The 24,018-nt window shown below is 47.3% G+C and overlaps 2 protein-coding genes across 5 annotated transcripts in view; both read left to right on the top strand.

Moving 5' to 3' along the window:
- The window catches only part of ITK (IL2 inducible T cell kinase), a 28,097-nt gene extending 18,377 nt beyond the window's left edge, over positions 1-9,720 (top strand). For both annotated transcript variants that reach the window (XM_065849018.2, XM_065849017.2), the window contains exons 10-17: positions 144-280; positions 1,058-1,132; positions 1,822-1,993; positions 2,719-2,935; positions 3,664-3,728; positions 3,818-3,936; positions 6,575-6,732; positions 7,262-9,720. In XM_065849018.2, the coding sequence (XP_065705090.1) occupies positions 144-280; positions 1,058-1,132; positions 1,822-1,993; positions 2,719-2,935; positions 3,664-3,728; positions 3,818-3,936; positions 6,575-6,732; positions 7,262-7,333 (1,015 nt within the window). In that variant the 3' untranslated portion in view covers positions 7,334-9,720. The remainder of the gene's footprint in view (positions 1-143; positions 281-1,057; positions 1,133-1,821; positions 1,994-2,718; positions 2,936-3,663; positions 3,729-3,817; positions 3,937-6,574; positions 6,733-7,261) is intronic.
- Positions 9,721-12,643: 2,923 nt separating this feature from the next.
- Positions 12,644-24,018, top strand: part of CYFIP2 (cytoplasmic FMR1 interacting protein 2) — a 51,983-nt gene continuing 40,608 nt past the window's right edge. For 2 of the 3 annotated variants that reach the window (XM_071814691.1, XM_065848792.2), the window contains exons 1-5: positions 12,644-12,822; positions 19,754-19,894; positions 21,934-22,023; positions 22,102-22,179; positions 23,896-23,997. In XM_071814691.1, the coding sequence (XP_071670792.1) occupies positions 19,778-19,894; positions 21,934-22,023; positions 22,102-22,179; positions 23,896-23,997 (387 nt within the window). In that variant the 5' untranslated portion in view covers positions 12,644-12,822; positions 19,754-19,777. Of the gene's footprint in view, positions 12,823-19,057; positions 19,076-19,753; positions 19,895-21,933; positions 22,024-22,101; positions 22,180-23,895; positions 23,998-24,018 lie in introns of those variants that run through there. The other variant, XM_071814690.1, reaches the window with a different exon arrangement.

Below are 24,018 nucleotides of genomic sequence, written 5' to 3'. Positions count from 1 at the left end.
ACCAACTGCAGCTCACTCCTTGCTCCCCTCCCCTTAGTTGAGTAGTGAAGGTTCGTCCCCTTGGCTCACTTGCTCCTCTTCCATTTACACCCTGAATTCCTGTCTTTTTGCTGCAACCCCAAAGAAAAACTCCTCTTTTTCAGCACGGACAACAATCCTGTTATAAAGCATTATCACATCAATGAGACAGCTGACTTTCCCAAGCGATATTACTTGGCAGAAAAGCATGTGTTTGATTGCATCCCTGAGCTCATCAACTATCACCAGCACAATGCGGCAGGTGAGTGGAGGCTGATGCTGAGCAGGGAAGCTGCGGTTTTACCATGCATTCAGGTGAAGGTTTTGAATGAAGGAGGGCACTCAAGCCCTCTGTCCTACTATGAAATGTTAAATGGCATCAGCTTTTCTTCCACTTATCCTGGCACTCGGATGGTACAAAAATCACCATCTCAGGCCAGCTTCCAGCATTACATCTTCATTGTGGTTGTCCTTCTAAGGCTGATATGACCAACACAGATGCTGTAATGACATACTGTAGAAAGCCCGTGGGGGTGTGTGACCACTGCCAGACCAAGCTACCTGTTTGAGTTACACTTCAGGGCCTCCTTGCCCAGGAGGTGATATATCTCTGGGATTTTATTTGACACAAAGTTAGGAACATGGCTAGAACCTATAGTCAGACCTGAGAGTCACCAAAGACTGAGACTCCCATCCCTACCATCCAGGAGTACCAAGGGAAACCCTGGGCTTCTAAACTACCCTACAAATAAGAAGTATAATAAAAGGTATAATTTGGAATTTCATCAGAGTTAATAGAGACTCACAGCTCACATTTTCTGACAGAGCAAAAATGGAAAATGGGCTGAAACTGCTCAGAATTGGCTTCCTTTTAGCAGGCAGGAAATCGCAGTCTGAATAGAGGTTCAACTGCCCTCAAGTGGAACTGAGAGCTCAGTACAATAAATCTGCTTCCAGTATCCAGATGGCCTTCTGGGGTAGTGACAGCCACGTTTCCCATGACTGTGACAATAACTGGAACCCATCTTCTCTTATCCAGGCCTTGTCACTCGTTTGCGGTATGCAGTCTCTTCTTGGAGAAAAAAGGCCCCAATCACTGCAGGGCTGAGCTACGGTATGGTACTCTCTACCTAGGAATTGCACTCCTCACTGGTTATCTGAGTGATCCTGAATATCTCCATGGATGCTGATGAATATTCATGTGACTATCACCACAATAAATAGCTTTCTTCAGATCTTTACACTGCACTTTTCACTAGATTATCATCTTTTCATTGCCACTGGTAACTGAATGAACTGATCGTGCAGTGCCTTGAGGGAGGTGATGAGATACCCAGGGTCTCAATGAAGTCAACAGTAGATGCCACGATGAATGCTAAACAAAGCTGATGGGATTAGAAGCATAGCACAACTTGATGAAAGCTGAGTTCTTCCTTAAAGATGCCTCCATTTCCATATTTTGTCCATAGAATTTTGCTAGTATCATCTTTATTGTAACTCTTGACATCAAAGAAATTAAAAACCATGTTGTGCTAGGTAGTGCACATATGCATGATAGAAATAATGCTCCCTGAAGAACTGGATAGACAGGACAAATAGGGAAAGAAAGGGGGTATTGTTATTCCTACTCCTGAACATGCCCTGCAGCATGGATCAGCCAAATGAGCTACCAAAGGTCAGATAGACAATATGGGGGACAGTCAGAGTCTCACTCCGAGTCCTGTCTCAATGTTTAACCCACAAAAGCTTTTTGTTTGTCATTTTACTGCTAGAACCTTACTCTTTCTCCCTTACAATCAACAGGAAAATTGGTCATTAACCCCTCTGAGCTCACCCGTGTACAGGAAATTGGCAGTGGTCAGTTTGGGGTGGTCTACCTTGGCTACTTGCTGGAGAAGACAAAAGTAGCTATAAAGACCATTCGTGAAGGAGCAATGTCTGAAGAGGATTTCATCGAGGAAGCTAAAGTCTTGATGTAAGTAGTAGATTCACCAAGAAAACCAGATCCCATAGGATTCATAAGGTTGAACCAATATGTTGTGATAATGTTCGGGAATATGAATGGGTAATTTAAACTCTGATTATCTACTATATATCTAAATAGTATCTAGAGAGGCCAGTGAGCTCTGGTGGTAACAAAGGGAGGCAATTCAAGGTGTAGGTGAATTGCTGTGCTTGTAAGTCTATCAATATCCAGAATAGCCTTCGAGATCTCTGCTGTTCTGACAGGAAGGGTTAATTGATGGCATGTTTTGAAAAGCAAGGTGGTTTTTCTCAAAAATAGATGGAGAACTCTCTTAACATCTGACGGAAATTTTATTGAAAAATCTTACCTGCAATTTTTATTTTTGTTTCCACAACTGAAAATATTTCTCTTTGCTTTTAGTTACTTTGCTTGTATTATTTACATTTTGTTCCCTTCAAAATAGATAGAAATTGATTTTATTTTTGTTGGATTGGATGATTTTCCATGCAGAAAAGTCTTTTGGTGACTGTTACCATTAAAATGGAACAATAGTGCTACTTGATGTTAGACCTGGTCTACACATTTTCTTCTTTCTACTTTCATAGTTGGCCTTTGCAGAGTGAGGGGCACAGCAGGATGACATAGGCGGCCGTACATATAACACACTTGCTGTAAGGACAGAAGGCACTGAGCTTATTTCAGCCTCTTTCCAACCTTCCCTCCCCATCCCACAGGAAGCTGTCTCACCCCAAGCTGGTCCAGCTTTATGGCGTGTGCTTTGAGAACACTCCCATTTGCCTGGTGTTTGAGTTCATGGAGAACGGCTGCTTGTCCGACTATCTGAGGAGCCAGCGGGGCAGTTTTTCAAAGGAAACTCTGCTGGGGATGTGCCAAGATGTGTGTGAAGGAATGGCTTATCTGGAACAAAACTCTGTCATCCACAGAGACCTGGTATGTCGGTCGCAGACAGACTTTTCCTCTGCTGCTGCTGCTGGGCTTTTCCCTGTGCTTCCTCCCTTCCTTAGTTTCAGCTTTCACACTCCTGCCCATCTGTTGACAAGGGATCAAATATTACCCCTTATTGCAGAAGTAGCAGCAATACTTCAGAAAACAAACAAAAAGCCAAAACACGTCCTCTGGAGAGCTGATTAATCTATTTCCCTTAATTGTGTTTGGGAGAGAAGAAAGGAGGACACAAAGTTTGTCTCTTTTTCTGAGTTGACTCTTTTGCTCCCTGAGAGCCCCAACTCCCACAGTTCCCAGGGACTGACCACTCTTCATGTCTAAATGAAAGTGCCAAAAAGACCTATTTTAATATATGCATAAACATCTCTTTCTGATAAAATACTTTTAATTACATGGTGTTCAATCAATCTGTATCGGTCACTGCTGCTGTTTTGTTAGGGGAGCAAGAACTGTGGATAGCTGTGAGTCTTTCTCTGCCCTTTCTGGGCAACAAGCCCTACAAGTAAGACTGATGGTTGAAGAGCTTTCTTGGCAACAGGAACATGCTGGCCATAAAATGTACAGAAAGCTTGAAAACCTCAAGTTTCTGCCCTCTTTGATGTCACTTTGATTCTCCTTTTTTTAAGCACTAACTGCTCTGCCAGGATAAAACCAAGTGGCTGTGCTAGTTTTTTAGCTGTGACCTTCTGCCTTTGTACCTTCTTTTCTTGCAGGCTGCCAGGAACTGCCTGGTGGGGGAATCCCATGTGGTCAAAGTGTCTGACTTCGGGATGTCAAGGTAATGATACCAAAGCTGTGCCCATTACCTGTGAGGCTGTCACGGGACAGAGGGATTACTCAGCACACTCCCTCTTTTTCCTTTTCCAGGATTGTTCTTGATGACCAGTACACCAGCTCCACGGGTACAAAGTTTCCAGTCAAGTGGTCTGCTCCAGAGGTTTTCTCCTACAGCAACTACAGCACCAAATCTGATGTTTGGTCATTTGGTAAGAATCAATTGTTAGAATGGAAAAAAATTCAACAAACACCAGCTTGGAAAAAAAACAAACTGGGGGCTTTATCCTCAAGTAAAGTCTCTTAAACACTACATTCTTTGGGCTCCAAGGGTGTTTTGCCTGAATAATGGTTTAGAAAAGCAAGCCTAAGTCATTCAAGTGAAAGAAAGGAAATAATAGCAAACTATCTAGATGCTTTGGAACACTGCAAATACTGCCAACTTAGTGTATTGTACCTATGCAAGGTTATACAACACCAAATAATGAACTCTGTTTCATGGTGATATAGCAGGAGTGTCAAAGGAAAGGGTGGAGAGTCACTGACAAGACTATGTAAGGAAAGGAAAGACATTTGGGCACTCCATTTCTCTGCAGACCAGTCCCAGGCACTGATGCTCCACTCAAACCCTCTGCCTTTCCAAGTTTGCTCTGCTGACTCCATTTGCTTTCTGGCAATCTGAAAATATTATTTCACTGCTCACATTTTCTCCCCTCATTTCCTGCTCCCCAATGAATTCTTTTATGATTTGCATCTGTTCTTTCATCTCCCTTCTGGACCCTCATAGATAAGAAAGCCGTTGTATATCTTTTTCCCCCAAGTCTTTGGCACTGGAGATAACAAAGGCTGTCCCTTGGCCTGTTGATCTGGCACACTAACACATCTGGCGCATCTCCAGCTAACATGCAAATCACGGTACTGCAGAATGAATCGGTGCAGTGTGCTGTGCACAGCACACAGTCAATGGGGTGCCACTCAGCTCTGGGCCCAGCAGTAAATAATGCAGGATTATAACCTTTGCTAGTCTGCACTTGTGAATTCTGTGCTTCCCCCTCCCTCTCCCATGCCCTGCTGTGGAGCTCACGCTGCTTCAAGCTGTGCATTCTTGTGGTGGGGGTGCTCAGACCCACGCAACAGCCTTTGAGAACCCAACCCAGATATGCTTCAGAGAGCACCATTCCTCTTTCCATGTGCCCTGGCATGTGGAGGAGGCTGTCTCACCACATAACGCCAAGGGACATTGGCCAGTGGAGCTATCTCAGACACCTCACAGCAAAGTGGCAGTGACATGGGGAGAGTTGCTACTTTGGTAAGAATGTTGTTCTGCTTCACAAACAGGAAACTGGCCTGTACACTGAGAGCCAGATGTTTGCAAAAAGGCTTCTCAGCTTGATTTACAGTCAAGCCAAGCCTGGTGAAGTTGGCTCGCTCCACTTGCAGGGCTGAATGAAATACTGGTGAGCTTTGTTTGCGTTGGTCAGTCCTTCTTTGTGAAATGTGCAGAAAACAGAGTTGTACATCTGTCAGACTTGTTTTCTCCCCATCCAGTGGGGTTTGCATAAGAGGATTTCTCTGTCATGTCATGGTCTCATGACTGTGAGAAGCTTTCTGCTCTGCTACTCCGCAGCCCATTCATCTCTTCTGCCAGGCCTGAAATCCTGCTGTGCCCAGGAGAACAAAGTGGGTGTGAGAAATTCCCAGTGCAGGAATCTGCACACTGGGGGAGTACAACTGCTTTGCTTATTCCTCAGCAGAGCAAATACCATTGGTGACGAGCTGCCATCTCTATGCATCTTCCTATGTGAAGAATTCAAAGCTGGAAAGCAGGTATTATTTAGCAAAGCTGATTGTGGAGTTACACAATATTACTGCAAACCAGTCTACCTATCTGTTTTCTAACACAATGTGGACACAGTTTACCAAGTCAGTCATCTTAGGTGACCAAGGGAATTAAACCCAACAATAACACAGATGCCTTGCATTCACTCAATTTACCCAGCCTCTCTGATCTGGTGGCCAACCACCACATATTCCACAGTCTTTTTGTCTTTACCTGTCGCTCTTCCACTACATTAGAGAAGCATGAGTTTCTGTACTGCTCTGAACAGTAATCATAAGAAAACATTTGACTGTTTAGGAAAAAAGGAAAAATACACTGCAATCCTTTGAAATTCTACTATCATTGCATGTGAATTCATCCCAGTGAATCACACCACCTGGGATGTCTTGCAGGTGGTGATTTCCCAGCACTGAGGCTAAGCCGACTAACAGGAATGGAGCAGTTCACGTTGCTTTCTGGCTCCCGAGTTTCACCAAAATGCAAGCAGATCCTGGTGCAGGACACACCGCAGGCAGGATCAGTGACATGTCTCTTCTGTTGAGTAACTAGAAGCAAAAATAGATAAACTGAATCAGTGACCAAAAGTGGGTTCTCTTTCCCAGATTACACATCTGGATGGAGTACATGGACATCATTCGCTCTTCACAGTTTGGGAGGAGACATGCGACACTTCTCTGCTTTATGACACGTAACACACTTAGACCTCACTGACTCATGGGGAAAGACATTCCTGTCGTGATAGACTATCATGAAGTAGGATGCAGAGAAGTCAAACTTGCAGTGACCAAACTGCTGCAGTCCAGCTGCAGAGATCCCAGTTGGCATCCTCAAACTGTACAGCTGTGTTAGGGCCTGGTTTCTCAGAAGTGCACTGAGAATCTGAGTGAAAATGCTTTTCCAAGTAACAGACACCAACGCTGAACTGCAGAGAAGGGCAGGTGGAAGGTGGCCATGGGCCTGCTAAGGATTCTATTTGCTTTTTTGTGATTTTTCTCATTTGTTTGCTTTAGGAGTGCTGATGTGGGAGGTCTTCAGTGAAGGGAAAATCCCCTATGAGAATCGTACCAACGGAGAAGTGGTGGAAGAAATCAATGCAGGATTTCGGCTTTACAAACCCAAGCTGGCCTCCAAGGCGATTTATGAGGTCATGAGCCACTGCTGGATGACGGTTAGTATTGTAGTTCCCAAAGACAAGAGCTCTCTTCCCTTTGGCTTTTAGCAGAGAGAGGTATACACTCCACATTCTAACACAAGGTAAAATCCTGGAGGTGAGCATTCTGTAGCTTTCATCTTCCCTAGCATGCAAATTCTAGGCTCTTTGCCTTTTATTTAAGCTGCTGTTTCTATAGAATGTGTTGACTTCACCGAGAATTCTATGTAGTGCACCTAACTCAAGTTAATTCAGCAGTTTGCTTCCTAAAAAAGGTGCAGATCTGTGGGGCAGAGTTTTAATAGCGATGGTAAAAATGACAGCCAACCCATTACAAGGTACTTAGTGTCCACTAGGCAATACTCACTTCTAGTAGAAAAGAAACATTGCACAGAAGGAAGCTCGTTCTTCCGTTGGCATTTTTGCTGTAACAATAGATTGTATTTTTGTTAATACTCAGTTTCTTCACAAGGTTTTCCTACCTAACCTCGCCATTCCTCTCAAGTTGACATTAATGTTCTCCTGCTCTCTTCTCTCCCCTGCTCAGAGGAAAGATGACCGTCCATCCTTTTCTGTTCTGCTGTATCAGCTGAGCGAAATCTCTGAGTTTGATCTGTAATCATGGCGCTGGCTGCTAAGTGAAGCTAAGAGAGTCCTGAGACGGCAGATGGCTGGATTTTCCCCACACAAAGCATTAACAGGAATCCTCTTACCATGGACACTTGCCATATGCCTGGGGAGAAGGAGAGGGCAGAGGCTGGTACTTCCAGACCGACAAGATATCCCCAGGTCTTCCAGAGCCTCAACAAACACAAGCTTTGGTTTTGCCAAAAATGTGGTTTGCAGCTTACAAGCAGAACCAGCAACTGAGTACAGTCCTGAACCACACGATCCAGCAAGTGCATTTCTCCTGAGGATACAGCCTCAAAGACTAAGAGAACTGACATTGCTATTCCAGTTCTGTGAACTCCCAAATTAAGTTCTTCCCTGGGGAAGAAAACCCTGTCTTTGATTGACGAGGAATGTTTAGACATATCCATGGCTCTCCAATTCAGAGTGTGTTGGACCTGAAAGCTCTGAACAAGAATAAGCCTGGGACACAGGAGAACAGCCTAGATTTAATGACTGCATTTCTGATGTTGATATTTCAAGGTGGTTCTGTTCTCTCTTTGCATGATTTTCTCTGAAACTGTGGCAAACTAGGAAGAGGTACCCAGTAAGCTGATGAGGTGTCTGCGTGTGCACTGGAGTTTGTAAGGAATGAAGAGAAAAAAGCAACATGTTGAAGAGTCTTGAAATTCTCTCAAATTGCATTGTATAGGGAGTGGGAAAATGGGATTCTGATTCGAATGCAGACATTCTTGGAGGCAGGGAGTCAAACCTGAAAGTTTGTATTAGTTTTTTCTTCAGTCTTTCTACATCAGAAGACAAATATGTTATCTTCATCCATTGTTTTTTTGAGCTGCATACAGAGGACTGAGCGGTGCAGAGTGCTGTGTGCCTCCAGTGCAGGACAAGACACGAATCCATTACCTGATTATCTGTGCAAGGTACAGGACTAATTCCTGAACTCATGTGTTTGGAAGGAAGGAGCCAGAGGGCTCAGGAGAGTAGGTATGGGGAGAAAATATGCAGAGTATGTACTCAGTGCACCAGTGATACTGAAAAGAGTTTTCTCCTACTTCAAAGAGTAACTGAATCATCACAAGTAAAGACTTTTCCACCTCTTCTGTGAACAAACTGGTGAATCCTCCAGGGACTGATCAAAGAAAAAGTCCTGTGCTAATGGACTCCCTGGGTATTTACTCCACAAGGGGTTCCACACTATGTGGTAACAGCAGAAGAAGGTACGAACAACATCAGCCTCCTGGTACTTGAGTGAATATCTGCTTTTTCACTGCAAAACAGACCCTGTTTTGACATTACTGGCCTCAAAACCAAAAGTGTGGGTGTTAGTGTCCTGCAGAATTTGTAAATAAGATCAGGACTTTCTGCTTAGCATTAACAATAACTAGAGAAGTCAGAGGACTCACAGATGATATGTGCATATATGCAGTATTTTTTTGATGCTTCTCTGTTTGGCCAGATGAGAACAGAGGTAAACCTGATGTGACAGCAGTTTACAAAAACTCTGATGTGCAAACTTCCAGCAGGAATCTCTCCCTTCATTACAGAAGTCAGGTTCAAATATGTTTGCCAACAAAAATGGAACAAGGAAATAATGTAATCCCATGATCTCACATATCCTGTGTCAAATTATTTGTTCATAGAAGGACGCTTAACTTTTGGTATTTTTCAGACTCATGGTTCTAGAGTAGCTTTTAGGAGCCAGAATATCTTTTCAGATATATGATTATGGGCAAGGCATTAATTCCTGCCTTATACATCTTTCCACTTTGCTTTGATTTCACATTATTTTCTTTGGTTTACTCCTACCAAATATCATGTAGAACAAGGCAAGGAGAATCCTAACATTCAGACCAAAGGTTGTCAATCCTAAATGCGGGATCAGAGTGCTACCTTCCAATCAGGATTGCTACCAAAATCTCTTGGTAGTCTGAACCAACATGTGGAATGTGAGCATCTATAAACAGATTTTGAATTTTTGCCTGCAGTGAATTTAAGCTAAGTTTCTCTTCGTCCTTCTCACCCTTTACTCTGCGTTAGCCTGTTGTCACATTCTGGTGATGCTGAATTGGGCATTTAGGCAGTGAAGTTTTCAGTAGCTCTAATCATGTTAGACTGCACATCTACAGCTAAATTTGAGGGCAGCTGGCCATAACCCTATTTTCTCACTTTCTCAACTGCACTTAGACAATCCTTATAACCACAGGATACTCTGAAACAATTCTCCCATGAGCACAGATGCTATGACAGGGATATCTGCAGGCTCACAAAGTTCAGCTTCTGGCTTGCTGTCCCTCCAGCCTGCGAGGAACCAGGGGTCTATCAAGCTTGAGGAGGTTGCTATTAAGTAGCAGCAGTATCGCTCTGCTAGGTAATGTTTCTGAGATTATATTTATATTTGGATAAGTGTAATATTTATTAGTTATAGAGTGTTGCACAAAATAATATTGTGATGTTTTATGTTCAGTTTCCTTTTGCAGTATTTCTATGTACACAATACGTATTTTTACAAACAATAAAATTGCTGAGTCCCAACTGTGGGTTTCACTATATGTTAGCAAAACTGCAAAAGCCATCCTCATACTCTTGTAATCATACAGCTTGCTCTTCCTCTGAATCCTCCCCACCAAGAACAAAAAAGGTTTCTTCTGGCTTTCTGAAATATGTCCATTCCCCAGATATTGGAGTATGTGCTGGCTTTATTGGGGGTAGGAAGTATTCATAATCTCTGCAAATTGGGTAATTTGCTATAGGGACACATAAATTTCTACATCTAAACATGCATTGCGGTGGCACTAAATTCTCTGAATCTTCATGAAATGGGGGTAATGACATATGAGTGCTCCCAAAAAGTGTTTTCCCACTATTATTTGTGGGAGACTTCATGAATCTCAAAAGGGCAGTGCCATGCTGTGATAATGTCATGATATTAACACACTGTAACACAGTATTCTCCCACCGTAGCAGTTTCTATGGCAAATTTTGGCTTGTGCCCTTAACGTGGCTTAACTGTAGATGTTCTCCACAAAGCAGAGGTGAGAATGTCAGCTGCTTCTTGCTGCAAAGTGAATGACCCTTCTCTGAATACCCCTTCCCTATCTCCTTGGAAAGTATTTGCAATGTGCTGAATGTTTAAGCCATTCCACCTTTGCCAATTTTATGCTTTTTGCTTAGCTGATCTGCAGAAGGGTGGGAGTTTGTGCTTGTCCCTACCTTTCCTTGCTGGTTATCAGAGGCGGTGGGTGCACAGCTCTGCCTACATTGCACACCTGGCCAGAGGTGAGGCCCAGAGCACTGTCCCAGCACATTCCTGACCTGCTGCCGGGGTGGCCAAACGCCAGCACAGCCAGGGTGTTGTCCCAGCTAGGAAAGGCAGCCAAGCAGCAGCCTCATCTAGAAAGAGCAGCTGATGCTTTTCAGTGGAGACCAAGGGCTGGAGTGCAGCAGCGTTAGCCATGAAAAGCTCTTTCCTGGACATGTGCTGGTCACCCTGGGGGTTGTGGATGCTTGTTCCAGTGGATAACTACCTTAAAATCACAACTGAAAAAATCTAGAATTTCCTGAAACACTTTTTAATGAACATGTTTCCAGATGCTCTCTGGCTTTGCCCTTTCTGAACGCTGTGCTTGTCAGCCTGGCAGGATTCAGGTGAATGGCTCACTAAATCTCACTTGGCAGCCACTTCAGATTTGTGTGTGTTCTTCTGTTCAGACCAGCTCACCATCAAGTTATCTCTCCCCTCCACACATAAGCAGCTGGTGCACACACTCCTGCCCATGCTGCCGTTCTTCCCAGCCTGCAAAGAGATCTGCAGGACACATGCAGAGAAACTCATTCTATTATTCTACAACTGAAGACAATACAGTCTAGAAAATAAAAATAATATCATAACATTCATGGAATTCCCACTGCCCTGCACCTGGCTGATAATGGGAGCAGGTTAAACTACACACACACAAAAAAAAAGTCCACAGCAGGTTTTACTGTCACATTTTTCTTGAACTGACCTTGTTTCACCCAGAGCCTCATAGCAATATTAGCTGCTAAATCTTTTGGATCTGCAGTAATGATGCTTACTTACTGATTTTTTCTGACAAGCAATAAATAGTAAAAGGAGGAATGATGGTTACAAAATGTTCCAATCAAAGGTGAGAGAGAAGAAATGCCATGCAGGGGAAGGAAAAAAGAGGCTACTCTCAGTGATGTTATTTTTTTCAGGTGTGGTCCTGTTTATTAAAACAAAGATTTTTTTCTAAGTCTATCTTGCTGGTTTTGTGGTTTGCAGACCCTGATGCTCTCAGCCCATGGCAACCATTCAACCTATAGTAGCAGCACTATGGTGTAAAGCTGGTGTCAAAGCTTCCCTGCTGAGCCAACATACAACTATGGGGAGCAAGCTCAGCCCCACACTGGCACAGACAACAGAGTAGCAGTCTTGAAGGAATCAGGAGTGGTCACTAATCCAGGACAGGCTGGATGGCAGTGCATTTTTAGCATAGGCTGGTGCTCAGAAAAGTGACACTGCGAGGGCCACCAAGGAAGTATATCTGGACCTATATCTAGACTTTCAACAGTCCTTGGGTATCCATCAATGCATATTAAAAAAAAAGCTGCAGAGAAATGAACGAAGGCCCTGCACAGGGTTTCTATCACCTCACTGTGAGGTGATGTTCCTGTGAAAGCTGTAAGAAGTCCATCCAGTTTGGATTTCACAGCAGATCTGAAGAGCTGTATTGGAGCTTTAGAAAGAAGCATGAGCAGAAGGACTGGAAACGTGTGCCTGAAGAAACGCCAGATGCCAAAAGGAAGATCTTTTGGATACGGTGCTGAGTCAGAAGAGGCTTGGAGCTCTGAGCAAAGGCATTGCCTTCTGGTTTTGCTTCCTTACATGTTCAGTGATCCAAAGCTTCATATGTATTCTATAAACAGGGTTTTTGTTAAAATGGTAGGTAAAATCTAACGATGGTACAGGTCCTCAGAGGGGAAGAAAGGCTGAATAGCTGAGATTCAACAGCAGTGAGATGGGAAATCCCGCCAGGTCCTTGCCTTCTCAGGGACCCAAACGCGCTCACCCAGCGCCGGGTCTCCGGGGGGCTGCGGCAGCCGCCCCCGGCCCTGTCCCCTCCGTGCAACCGGGGGGGGATTGGTGACCCTCCACCTTTCCCCCGGGGAGCCCTCCGGCTCCGCACCGCCGCCACCCCCGCCTGCCCCAGCGGAGCAGCCGCAGCCTGCAGCCCCCAGCCCCGCCGCGGGGGGATGCGGCCCCCGGCCCCGCTGCGCATCCCCCGCTCTGCCCGGGGGAGGAGCCGCCCGCACGGCTCCAGCCCCTTCCCGCGGCGGGGGCCGGGGCTCCCCCCGCCGCCGTGCGGAGGGGCCGGCGGAGAGCCGCGGAAGTGCACTTGCTGCAGCCATTTCCTGCTCTTTGTGCGGGCGGCGCGGAGCATCCCGCGGCGCGGAGCATCGCACCCCGCGGAGCGCCAGGTGAGCGGAGCGGGGGTGGGCGCGGGGGCTGCGCGGCCTCACCCGCCTCCCTCATCCCCTCCCCGGGGCTGCGTCCCCCGCCGCCGACCCCGGTGCCCCCCGGGCCGCTCCGGGCGGGTGCAGTGGGGATGGCGGGGGCAGCGGCGGGGCAGGTGCTGCCGCTCTGGGGCAGAGGGGAGGCGGGAGGCCCGGCCGGGCCGGGATGTGCGGGGATGTATCCCACAATGCTTAGAGCTACCTGCAGCATTCAGCTTCCCCGCAGCCACTGCAAGGCGCCGGGGGGGTGGAAAAATAACGCAAATCTTCTTCTCCCCGTTGCATCCCGGCTCCGCGCCCCCAGGAAGGAACAGGGGCTGACCCCCGGGCCCGGCGGGTGCTGCAGGCCGTGCCGCGGGCAGCAAGGGCAGCGCTAACCCGAGCCGGGGTCGTGGCGATGCTTGGCGCAGGGAGGATGGGGATGAAGGAGATGGAGGAGCGGCAGCGCCGGGCCGGGGGCTGGAGGTGTCCTCGGCGGGGGTCGCGGCCAGCGCCCGGATCACCCGTAACGCGAAAAAATGGTGTCCCTGGGGAGAAGGGGGACGCGACGGGGTCTGTGCCAGGGTTGGGAGCGGTGGGCTGGAGCTGCGCCCGCAGGTTCGTGCTTTGGCGTCGGTCGGAGTTGGCGAAATCCTCCCCTTCCAGAACCGCGGGGTTTGCGCTGCTTGAGCCCATTCGGGAGCAAGGGGCGCCCCGGGCAGGGTTTCTTTGTATTGAACTTTCCACCCGAGGATGCTGGAAATGCGTGGTGCCAGCCACATCCCACCTGGGGAGCAGTGGATGGATTCTGCAGGAAATTTCCGTGGGTCAGAAGGACCAGGAAGGAATGAGGAAAGCAGAAAGAGGCACGTACTAAAACCTGCCTGCCTGCTCAGGGTTGTTTTGGAGAAGGGGGAAGGGTGAGGGTTGTGTGTGCTGTCAGAGGACACTGCCAGCAGCAGAGCTTGTCCCCCTCCGCCATCTGCCGCTTTCCATGGGGGGTTCCTGACTGCGGGGTTTGGATCACAAAGGTTTCCTAGAATCAGGCTGAGTCGTTAAACCCTCTGCATTCCTCCTGCCCTGCACAGACACCAAAAGAAAATGCATCCTCATGTTTTGCATGATGACAGTTGTCTAGGGTTAGTCACTGAGATGGGTGACTAGCCCAGTATTTTAGTGTCTGCCACAGCTGTATAATTCTAGGATAATTCCTTGCAAAGTATAATTATTTTCTCTGTACAGTTAAGCCTGAGGAATATGGAAAAATCTTCCGTTTTCTAACCAGGGTCTATTGAGCAAAGCAGGCTATGCTGATTTAATGATAAGGGTTTTATTAACAGTTATCATATTTGCATGAAAAATAGCAAGATCGTTTTTGGAAGATCAATAATTGGCCAACTATTAACAATGCTGTCCTATATGATTTAATTTCCCAAGATGCACTTCAACTGCCAGCAATGGGGTTGCTTGTGAACTTGCACTAAATTTCTCAACTCTATGGGAGATGTAGCTTCCTATACCTGCCTCCTTCCTTGCCCCTCTTTCTTGGGCATCAGAAAATAACCCAAACAAGCAAAAACCAACCAAACAAAAACCAACCAAACAAAAACCAACCAACGAAAACAAAACCCAAACCAACCAAACAAAAAACCCACCACAAAACAAAAACCAAACAAACAAAACCACAAAGATAAAGTTATTCTAAGAGAAATACATTTCAAATAATTATGTTGCTGAGAGACAAGGACGGTGTAAATGCCTGGAACTCAGCCCTAATGGAATGGCAGAAAAAGTAGAGCGAAGATACAGAAAAACAGCTTCAGGAGTTGTACAGTTTGGCTTCCTTTTTTAATGGGAGGGATAATTTCATGGTAATTAACATCTATGTCAGTGTAGGACAGGAGCTCAGCTCTGCCAGGCTCACTTCTCCTGGCTGTGTTTATTTCCTCCTGCAAAGAACCTTCTGACTGTGGTGGTGGTTGCAATTACAAGTAATTCTTATAGCATGTGAGAAGGAGTTGATGACATGGATGCTAAAACACAGGGAACTTTAATCTCATACATTTTAGGCAACAGTCAAACTAAGTTTTTGTGCCGTGAAGTTATTCTTCTTGGCTAAAAATACATTGATGGCCAGGAGCCATTTATCCTCCTATCGCTGTGAGGCAGTGAGTACCAGAAATGCTTTGCTTTTATGCACCTGAGATGTCAGTCTGCTGGGGTACTTGTTGGGCCAGGATGGTTCCTGACCACAGGTTAGATGCTATTGTGGATTAAGAGGGAGAAGCACTATCACAGGACAAAAATAAGTTGACTTTCCCAGGTTACCCAGGGACTGGGCAGCAGAGCTGGAGGAGAATCCCACATCATCAGGAAGCGACCAGCAGAAGTTTGTCCTTCTCCACATCACCATTTCCCCAGCAAAAGTCATTTTGCTGCTGGTCTCACCCCAGGCTTCCAGCGCTCGAACCCTGTCCTGCTGCCGATCTCCTGGGCAATTCCCTTTTTTTCTTGCCTCCTTTCCTGCTCTTGGTAGCCACTGCAGCTCCAACATGAACGTCTGCTGTAGGAGCAGGCGAGCTGAGAAACCCAAACAGCCCATGCCACTTCCCCAGAGCTATCAGCTGTGCAGCTTCGAAGCTGAGCGCACATGCATGCAACATATTCATTATGGCCCCGCTTTTAAAAGTCTTCCTTTGTTCCCCCAAGCTGCTCTAACAATAAAGCCGGCTTTGTTCCTCTTGCTGCAAAGAGGATGATATTGCACTGATATTTCTGGGCAAGCATTTAGGTGGGGAAGGTAGGACCTACCCTGCAAGTGCAGACATCTAGAAAGTCCATCCTCAGTCCTCAAAGCTTTCCTACGCTGTCTGTTAAATCTGGCTCCCAGGATGCTGCCACAGCAGAATCACCATTTTGGGAACTCTTAATGTCTGCCTTGGGTTGGTGGAGATGTGTGGTCATTTGGCTTTAGAAGATATAAGGGATGTCCAGAGGGGTTGCGATTGAGATGTGGGATGGGGAGAGGAAGTTTCTGCAGCAGATGGGTAGGAAGTGTAGGCAGCACTTGTTAGCACTGATGCTCATTAGCGGAATAGTCAGCTCTCTGGGGTTTCACTGGGGTGGGGTTGGCTCCTGCCAGGCTCATGTTCAGTTTTGTCAAAACACGTAGGACCAGAGGGACTTTGGCTTCTCTGACCCGCAGTGGGATATGGAGAAGAAAGCAGTTTTGTGACATGGCTCCCAGCAGCCAGCGCAGCTGCGTTTGCGTCCACACAGGCAGGATATGCTTCCTGTGTGCGAGGGGAAGCCCTGCCCTGCTGTGCACATGTTACTGCAGCAAAATAGCCCCGTTCCTGGGCAGGATGCTGTGCTGCTCCCCAGCGGTGCAGCCCCCAGCCCCATGGCCACATGTCCCCAAGCACCGTCAGCAAACAGGCGACATGGGCTGACTCCGCTTCCCAGTGAAGCTGCCTCTGCCCAGAGGCCCAGGTGGTGAACGGTGGTTAAGGCTTAATGAGGACTTTTTGATGAGTGTCCTCGGGGATGCCTGTCTTCCCTGGGCAGGAGCCGCTTGGTCACTGCCACGTTACCTGACAGCTGCCCCCCTCCTGAGCAGCCTCAGCTTGTTTGTGTTAGAAACCTTGTTGTGGGAAGATGAGGGAGGGCAGCGTGGGTCTGTGGCAGCGGAACTTCCCCCTTCTGCTCTCCCGGGCAATCCCCATGGTGGGCACACATCACACAGCACCCCATGGTCTGGGCCAAGCAGTCACTGATGCCTTCAGAGCCTTCTCCAGCCTTTGTACCAGCACACACCACCTCTGGCTGGTAGATGCTTGCCACTGGTGGTGATCCCAACCAAGAGCAGGGTCCCCACCAGCCCTACAGCCACCCCAAGGAGCAGGCAAGGGGCCAAGGCACAGGCAGATGGGGAATTGCTCAAGGCTGCTCCTCCATGAATGATCTGGGTTGAGGATCCAGGTCTGCCAGCCCTGGACCAGTGACGGCTCCGTCACGCACTCTGGCTGTGAGGTTGCTGTCGCAGTGTGCTACAGGCATGAGAGCCAGGAGAAGTCCTGGCAAACCATGGTTTTTCTCTGTAGCCTCCACTGGTTTTGCTCTTGGGCTTAAGAAAGCTTAGACTTGAAATTGGGAGTCCCTATAAAAACTCCTCTGTTCAACCTACAAAGTCTGTGAAGTTTTTCCATCTGCGTCCAGATTCTCTCACACTGCTCAGCGATGGTAAAGCTTGGGGTGGGCTGACGGCTGATTGCACTGCTTGCTAACTATCACTTGATGCTTCCTTTTCTGCTCATATGTTTCTACAGCCTACCTCTCTTCCTCTATTTCAGTGCAAGGTCTTTGGGGCAGGAACTCTTATTTGTGTGCTCCCTGGCACAGCAGTACCCTGACACTGTATTTGTGACAGAGTAGAATAGGATAGATTAGAATAGGATAGGATAGGATAGGATAGGATAGAATAGAATAGAATAGAATAGAATAGAATAGAATAGAATAGAATAGAATAGAATAGAATAGAATATTTTCAGTTGGAAGGGACCTACAATGATCATCTAGACCAACTGCCTGACCACTTCAGAGCTGAACAAACCTCTTCTGGTATGGACTAACAGCAGCAATAATTTTTTCCCTTGAGTTCCTGAGCGCTTTGGGTGTCCCAGGGTTATTGGGGAAATGTCTTTGATTACAGCAGACTGCCAGCACCTTGCACAAATGGCCACAGAGTCTGACGTACAGAAAGATGAGAAGTGAGTCCAGATGAATAGCCAGAGTCCTTAAAGCTGTAAAATGGAAGGTTTTTGTCTTCCCAAGCCTGAAGTTTGTAATGAAGCATGTGTGAGTACCAGGGGTGTTGTGCTGGGGTCCTTGCGGCACTGGAGGATGGTGGAGAGCTGGCAGCTGCGGACATTCCGTGGGGCTGGGCGAGTTGAGCCACTCACACAGCACCCGGTGCTCACGGGTGGGGAGGAAGCTGCTTCTGCCTGCGGGTGCTGGGATGTAATGTCTGGTTTTGACAGTTGCTACAATTTGTAACAGGAAACCATTTTAGCAAAAAGGGGTAAAGCAGGAAGCACAAACTCAAGCATGTAAAGAAAAGGCTGCTTGAGGTTGTTTTTCTCCAGACACTTATTTCATGGTGCTTCAGCTGCAGGTATCACCAAACCTGTTTCACAGCTCCCTGGTACCTCGGAGAGGCATTTGTGGAGGTGGAATGTGTTTTACCAGGCTCATACGTATCTTTGCAGCCCATGTGTGCGAGCAGCGATGATAAAAGGCACAGCAACAGACTCGTCCCTCTCATCACTCAACACGAAGCTGCCCCAGGGCTGCACACAGTGTGCAGCCCCCTTGGCCGTGGGCCTTGCTGGGTGCATCCATGTCTATCTGTGGACATCCTGAAGCCATTGTCCTTCTATGCTCCCAGTGCTGGAAGGGTTAAAGCAAAACTCATATTCTTGGAAACACTGACTCAATTTAAAAAAAAAAAAAAAGGACCTGAGGGATTTGTAGCCGATAATCGGCTGAATATGAGCTCCATGGAGCTGCTCTTGCGACCAAAGGAACTGGTGTGACTATGCAAGGAGGGAACCTACATTGCTGTTGTACCTGTCTGGCACTTGTGCAGATGCTGCTGGAGCCCTGTGTCCAGCTACAGTGTCCCTGCTTTGGCAAAAAGTTGCAGAATTGGATCCAGCTTGGAGAAAAGCCAAAGAGGTGATTAAAGGATTGGAAATTATTCTCTATAACGAGGCAGGCCAAGAGCTCCGTCCACTTGCCTGAGCCAAAGCAGTGGTTGCAGGGTGTTTTACTGAAATGTCAGAGGATCTTCACAAGAACTTTGGTAGCAGAGAGTTCTCCTGTCTCGCAGATTAGAGAGGTAAAACGCAACGGCTCATATTTGAAACTAGACAAGCTCTGAGTGGGGGAAAAAAGCAGTGAGGGGGCCAATTTGCTAATCGAATGGTATGTCAGTATTTAAAGCGAGTTCTCTCTCTGCAAATGTTTAAACGCAGCGGGGTGTTTTTCTAAGAGACTGAAGCTCTAGGTCAGCCACAGCACATGGATTAGGTATTAACTGGGGAAGCCTCGTGGCTGTGGTTGTACTGGCGCTCAGCCTGGGTGACAGCAGCCGTCCCTCCATGCTCGTGCCCCTGAAGCAAAGGTCAATGGCCAAGGAGCTGAAGGACAGAGAGGTTTGTCCTGGGGTTGCCGTTAGGTAAGTGCCAGTGAGTGTTCAGAAACGTTCCCCTTTTCTTTTTACCTTATGTGCAACTGGCACCATTGACAGCTCCATGGCAGGCCAGGGCTGGGCAGGGGACACCACATGTGTGATAAAAACAGGGGACATCTTTTATAACAGCAAGTTCTTTATTTGCTGCTCGCGGTGCCCCAGCCTGCCTGCGCAGTGCTCGATCCTTTCCGGGTCAACTTTGAGAACGCAATTTGTTGTTTACGGTTTCCAGCGCTGTTCATGTGTGTCAGAAGGAGAGCATGTGAGTGCCAGCACCAGTCATACTTTTCTAATCGTGCTGTTTCAAGAGATATTTTTGATAGTGCCGCTTTGCATTTCAGAGCGCACACACTTTTACTTGGCGCTGCTAAAGCTGCAGTGCAGCACCCAGCTGTGCTCCGTCTTAAGCAGTTTTGCATAGAGTTAAGCAGAGGGTGGGTAGTTGTGTTCCTCTTATTCGCATTTCTGCTCTCCCGCTGAATCACAGAAGGAGAGATGACATAGAGATGTAGGTTAAATACACAAGAAAACGAGATAAACCGGGATCATGTCTCCTACAGAACCAACCAGTCGTGGTTCCGGTTTTGTCTTTCAGCTCTTTCCCCCTCAGTCTTCTGGCTGCTGTCTGTCTGTCTATCACCTTCTCTTTTCCTTTGGATTTAGTGTGGAAACTGAACACCCAGAACGATGACCACTCACGTCACGCTGGAGGATGCCTTGTCCAACGTGGACTTGCTGGAGGAGCTGCCTCTGCCAGACCAGCAGCCATGCATCGAACCACCTCCGTCCTCCATCATGTACCAGGTACCTTCAGCTCCCAGAGGTGGTGGGGCAGGGGGCTTGTTCTGGTAGCTCATGCAAAGCACAGGGGCACATGGTGCTGTGAGAAGCAGCTGAAAACATCCTGGGTTCACCGTCTTTCAGGAGATGTTCAAAACAGATCTAGCCACAAATCTATTCCCAAAGGTTTTTAAAGTAAAGCACTAGAGATTACTGAAAGGGATCTTTAAGCCTGAGCAAGACATAGCGAAGTTAAAAATGAGGACCAGAGTGCATGAATGGGTAAGAAGCAAGAGATAAGATTTGTGATAACAGCAGAAGGTTCTCAGTGATGTTTTATTGTGCACATATTTCTGTGCTTCCTTTTTATAGTAGTGCGTGCAGCTAAACAGATCAAAATGAAAGTTCTGCCTGACGTTGGCCGGTCTGTGCTGCTCGCACAGCTGGAGCTGCTGGTCTGGGGAGCTGATGGCATGTAAGGGAGGGCGGTCGCTACAGTTGCTTCTCTGCCTTGAACAACCACAGATTTAGCTGCAGCTGCATTGACCAAGCAAACCTTGGCATAAGCCCAGGGCAAGGCTCAACCTCCTGCTTTTGGATCCACAGCAGGATGCCTCAGCTGCTTGGCCACCACACCCAGCTCTATAGCACACACCCAGGGTTAAATATAATGTGGGTTACTTTCTCCATCCTGCCGCTCCTGAATTGCCGACTTACCCATGGCAGTGTATAAATACACCCGTACAGTGATTGCCACGCCATGTACACAGGGGTCTGAAATTACAGTATCTCTTTCAGCAGGTCAGGCTGTGGGCACGTTCAGTAGCGTTGGTATCTCTACAGGTTATCAGACCCAAAGGCAGTTCTGGGCTGCTCAGATTTCAGCTCTCCCTGGAAAATCTTGATATCCTTTTTGCATGTCGCTTCTTTAAAACCTTTTTATTCTTTCCTGTCTTGTATTCTGTGAAGGGATCAGGGTGCAGCCTCCTGTCAGGGCCACAAGTGTGTGCACACAGCTGGGCCTAAAAACCCTCTCTAAACTACATCTAGATGTACCGACCAAGCCTATTTCCTCATCATACCTGGTTTGTGTGTAGCCCTCTCTCCTGCTAGCCAGAAATGCATATGCAGCCTCAGCTTTTGGTGTCACATTAGTCACATGTGATGTCCTGGAGGCACTGAGAAGAGTTGCTCTGTGGCCATAGGTTTGTGCTCCCGGCTTCCTCCTCAGGAAACCAGTTATTGAGGTGAGCATGGTCACCGTGATGCTAATGTTACTGCAAGGAACGGCTCTGGATGCTTCAGACTTCTGTACTCTCTGCCCTGCAGCAGGTACAATCAGCCAGCCTTCGCAGAGGAGATGACCCAAGTGAAGAGCATGTGAATGGGCACTCGGTGCAGAGAGGCTGAGGAGCTGCTTTTTTCATCCCTGCCTTGCTCTGCACTTTCTTATTCCCCCATCTTGACCCAAAGCAGTATCTCAGCTTCCAAAACAACTGTTCCTCCCGAAGCATCTGCTTACAAGAGCAACACTAATGCTGATAATAGTGTCTAGATGAGTGCTGACTTTCATATTTATGTTTTCCAGACATCTCATTCCCTGCCCTTTCTGTGTGTTTATTCTTTGCAATTCCTGCTGACAGGATGTGGTCTTCCCCTAGCAGCCAGGCCACAAATAGAAATTAGTGAGGCTGCATCTGTCTTTGAGTTACCAAGCTAAAATCCTTAAAATAATTGCTGTAGGTTTGCTCTCTGGTGTGGCTGCAGTTCCCTGTAGCTGATCCCCACCTGGTTTGGCTTGATTTCACAAGGATTTGTCAGTCTTGACTGCCATATTTTCACACATATAATCTGCCGGATTTCCTCTAATGAACATGTGTGGTTCAGAAGCGTCTCAGGCTGCACATATGAATCTATTTCAGATCTTGAGGTGCAGAATCTCAAATTGTTCATAAGCTGCTCCTGTCCCCCAAGAGTTGTGCCAACACATTCCATACTCAACTGTATCAGGTGAGCAAACAACTAGCTGTATTTTAACCCCCATCTCTCCATTTCATCCGTAGGCTAATTTTGACACAAACTTTGAAGACAGAAATGCCTTTGTGACTGGCATTGCCAGGTACATCGAGCAGGCGACGGTGCACTCCAGTATGGTGAGTCCTGTGGGCACTGCCCTAGCGATGCTGAGCCTGCGGTGCGTGCCCTGCCCCAGCAACGCCTCTCTCTTTCAGAATGAAATGCTGGAAGAAGGCCATGAGTATGCTGTGATGCTTTACACATGGAGGAGCTGCTCACGAGCCATCCCCCAGGTACTCAAGCCCTTCCCAGGCAGAGATTTTCCCAGAGCACCTAGTTGGTTTTGTCTTCAGTGTGGGTCAGTTTGGACTGGAGACAGAAGAACAAAAATAGCAGAGGAGACTAAAGCAGATTGAAAGGAGAAACCACAGAGTCTTCAAATTGTCTTCTTCTCACCAAAGTCTCAACCACAGATCTCAGCAGCTGGTAGCCATTTCAGAAACAGATCTATACTGCTGCCCTAGCAAAGGTCATCTCCTCTACACTCTCATGTGTGTGCAGGGTCCATCCCTGACATTTCCAGCAGCATCTCTCAGCTCAGTCACACTCAACACAAGCCAGCTGCCTTATATACATTCCATGGTTTCCCGAGTCCCTCCCCTACTCCCCAAAGCAATTGCACCTGAGATTATTTCATCCCCACAGGACCAGTTTGTTAGTTCTACAGCTGCTAATAGGACCCAGCTGAACACAGCTCTGGTCCAGCACAACACTTGGGATAGTGCTGTGTTTTGTCACTTGGGTCTTGGGCAAGACAGTGTCGTCCCATCCTGGTTGTCCCCACAACCTTTGTACCTCTCCAAGTGCAGCTTGTGGGGTCCCTACTCGCTGTCCCATCCTCCCCCCCCAGGCCTGCAGACAATGCCACAAGTGATGGAGGGACCAGACACCACCACAGCAAAACGTTCATTTACACATTCACCAGATTTGATCTTGCAGTTTCCCCTGTGCTTTGCCATGGCGCACATGTCTGCAGCCAGGGGGTCCTATTCTCAGCCCCCCAGTATGGCTGCTTGGTCGTGTCCACCTCCATGTGCTGCATTGGGGACAGTGGTTTTACAGGTGACCAGCAGAGCCTACACCTAAACGTGTACCACTCCACCATACTGTGAGCTGCATCCTCATGGCCATCAATACTGCTTAACTGCACCATGAAACACCAGGGCCGGGACATTAGATTCCCCACTACAGAGAGGGTAACGCTACTTTTGCATCTTCCCACATGTAAAACTGGCTCATTTGTCCCCTTGCACCCTGTGGATCAGAAATTTGCACCAAAGCTCTCAGCCCCATCACAGTCCTGGGTCAGCAACAACTGGAGATAAAACCAGAGGAGGGCAGCAGCATGCACTGCCTTGTGCAGCTGTGGTTTTCCCTAAAAGTCTGGTAGTGACTCCAGGTAACTGTTTGGAAATGAAATGCATGACAGCTGAATAAGCCCTTAATTTAGCTTCCTAGGATTCCAATGAAGGTGACTCACTTCATTGCTAATAGGCACATACAAGCTCAGTGATTTTTAACAGGTCAGCAACAGAACCAAAATTATCCCAGCAAGACTAGCAGAGCCATAGCCTGGTGCCTTATGTGTCCATGGGATGTTGCAACACAAAGTCTCAGATAACTTTGTGATATAACATTCTCGCATTGTGTAACAAGTCCAGGCTCCATACTGCATGTGTTCTGCCCCAGACAAATGTATTAGAGGACTGTCATTTCTCAGAGTCAGGATTGTGCCTGTTTATAATGCATGGGAGGAATTTCATATCTGAGAAATACTCCCTTCTGCTGTCACCTACTTCCTTGAGAACAAGCTCCCTGTTGGGTCTCTCCATTGTCCTCAGATGGGGACAAGATTCACTGTGAAACAAGCAGCAGATGGTGGGCATTGCAGGCCACAGCTCTGTTAGAAACTCTGATGCTGACAAGGATAATTTGTCTTTGTGATGCAGGTGAAATGTAATGAACAGCCAAACCGAGTGGAGATTTATGAGAAGACGGTGGAAGTCCTGGAGCCAGAAGTCACAAAGCTTATGAAGTTCATGTATTTTCAGGTAAAAATAATTTATTACGTT

The sequence above is a fragment of the Patagioenas fasciata genome, chromosome 14 (assembly GCF_037038585.1).
Source record: "Patagioenas fasciata isolate bPatFas1 chromosome 14, bPatFas1.hap1, whole genome shotgun sequence".
NCBI lineage: Eukaryota > Metazoa > Chordata > Aves > Columbiformes > Columbidae > Patagioenas > Patagioenas fasciata.
Note: the sequence above shows the minus strand (reverse complement) of the source record. Positions and strands in the feature narration are given on the sequence as shown.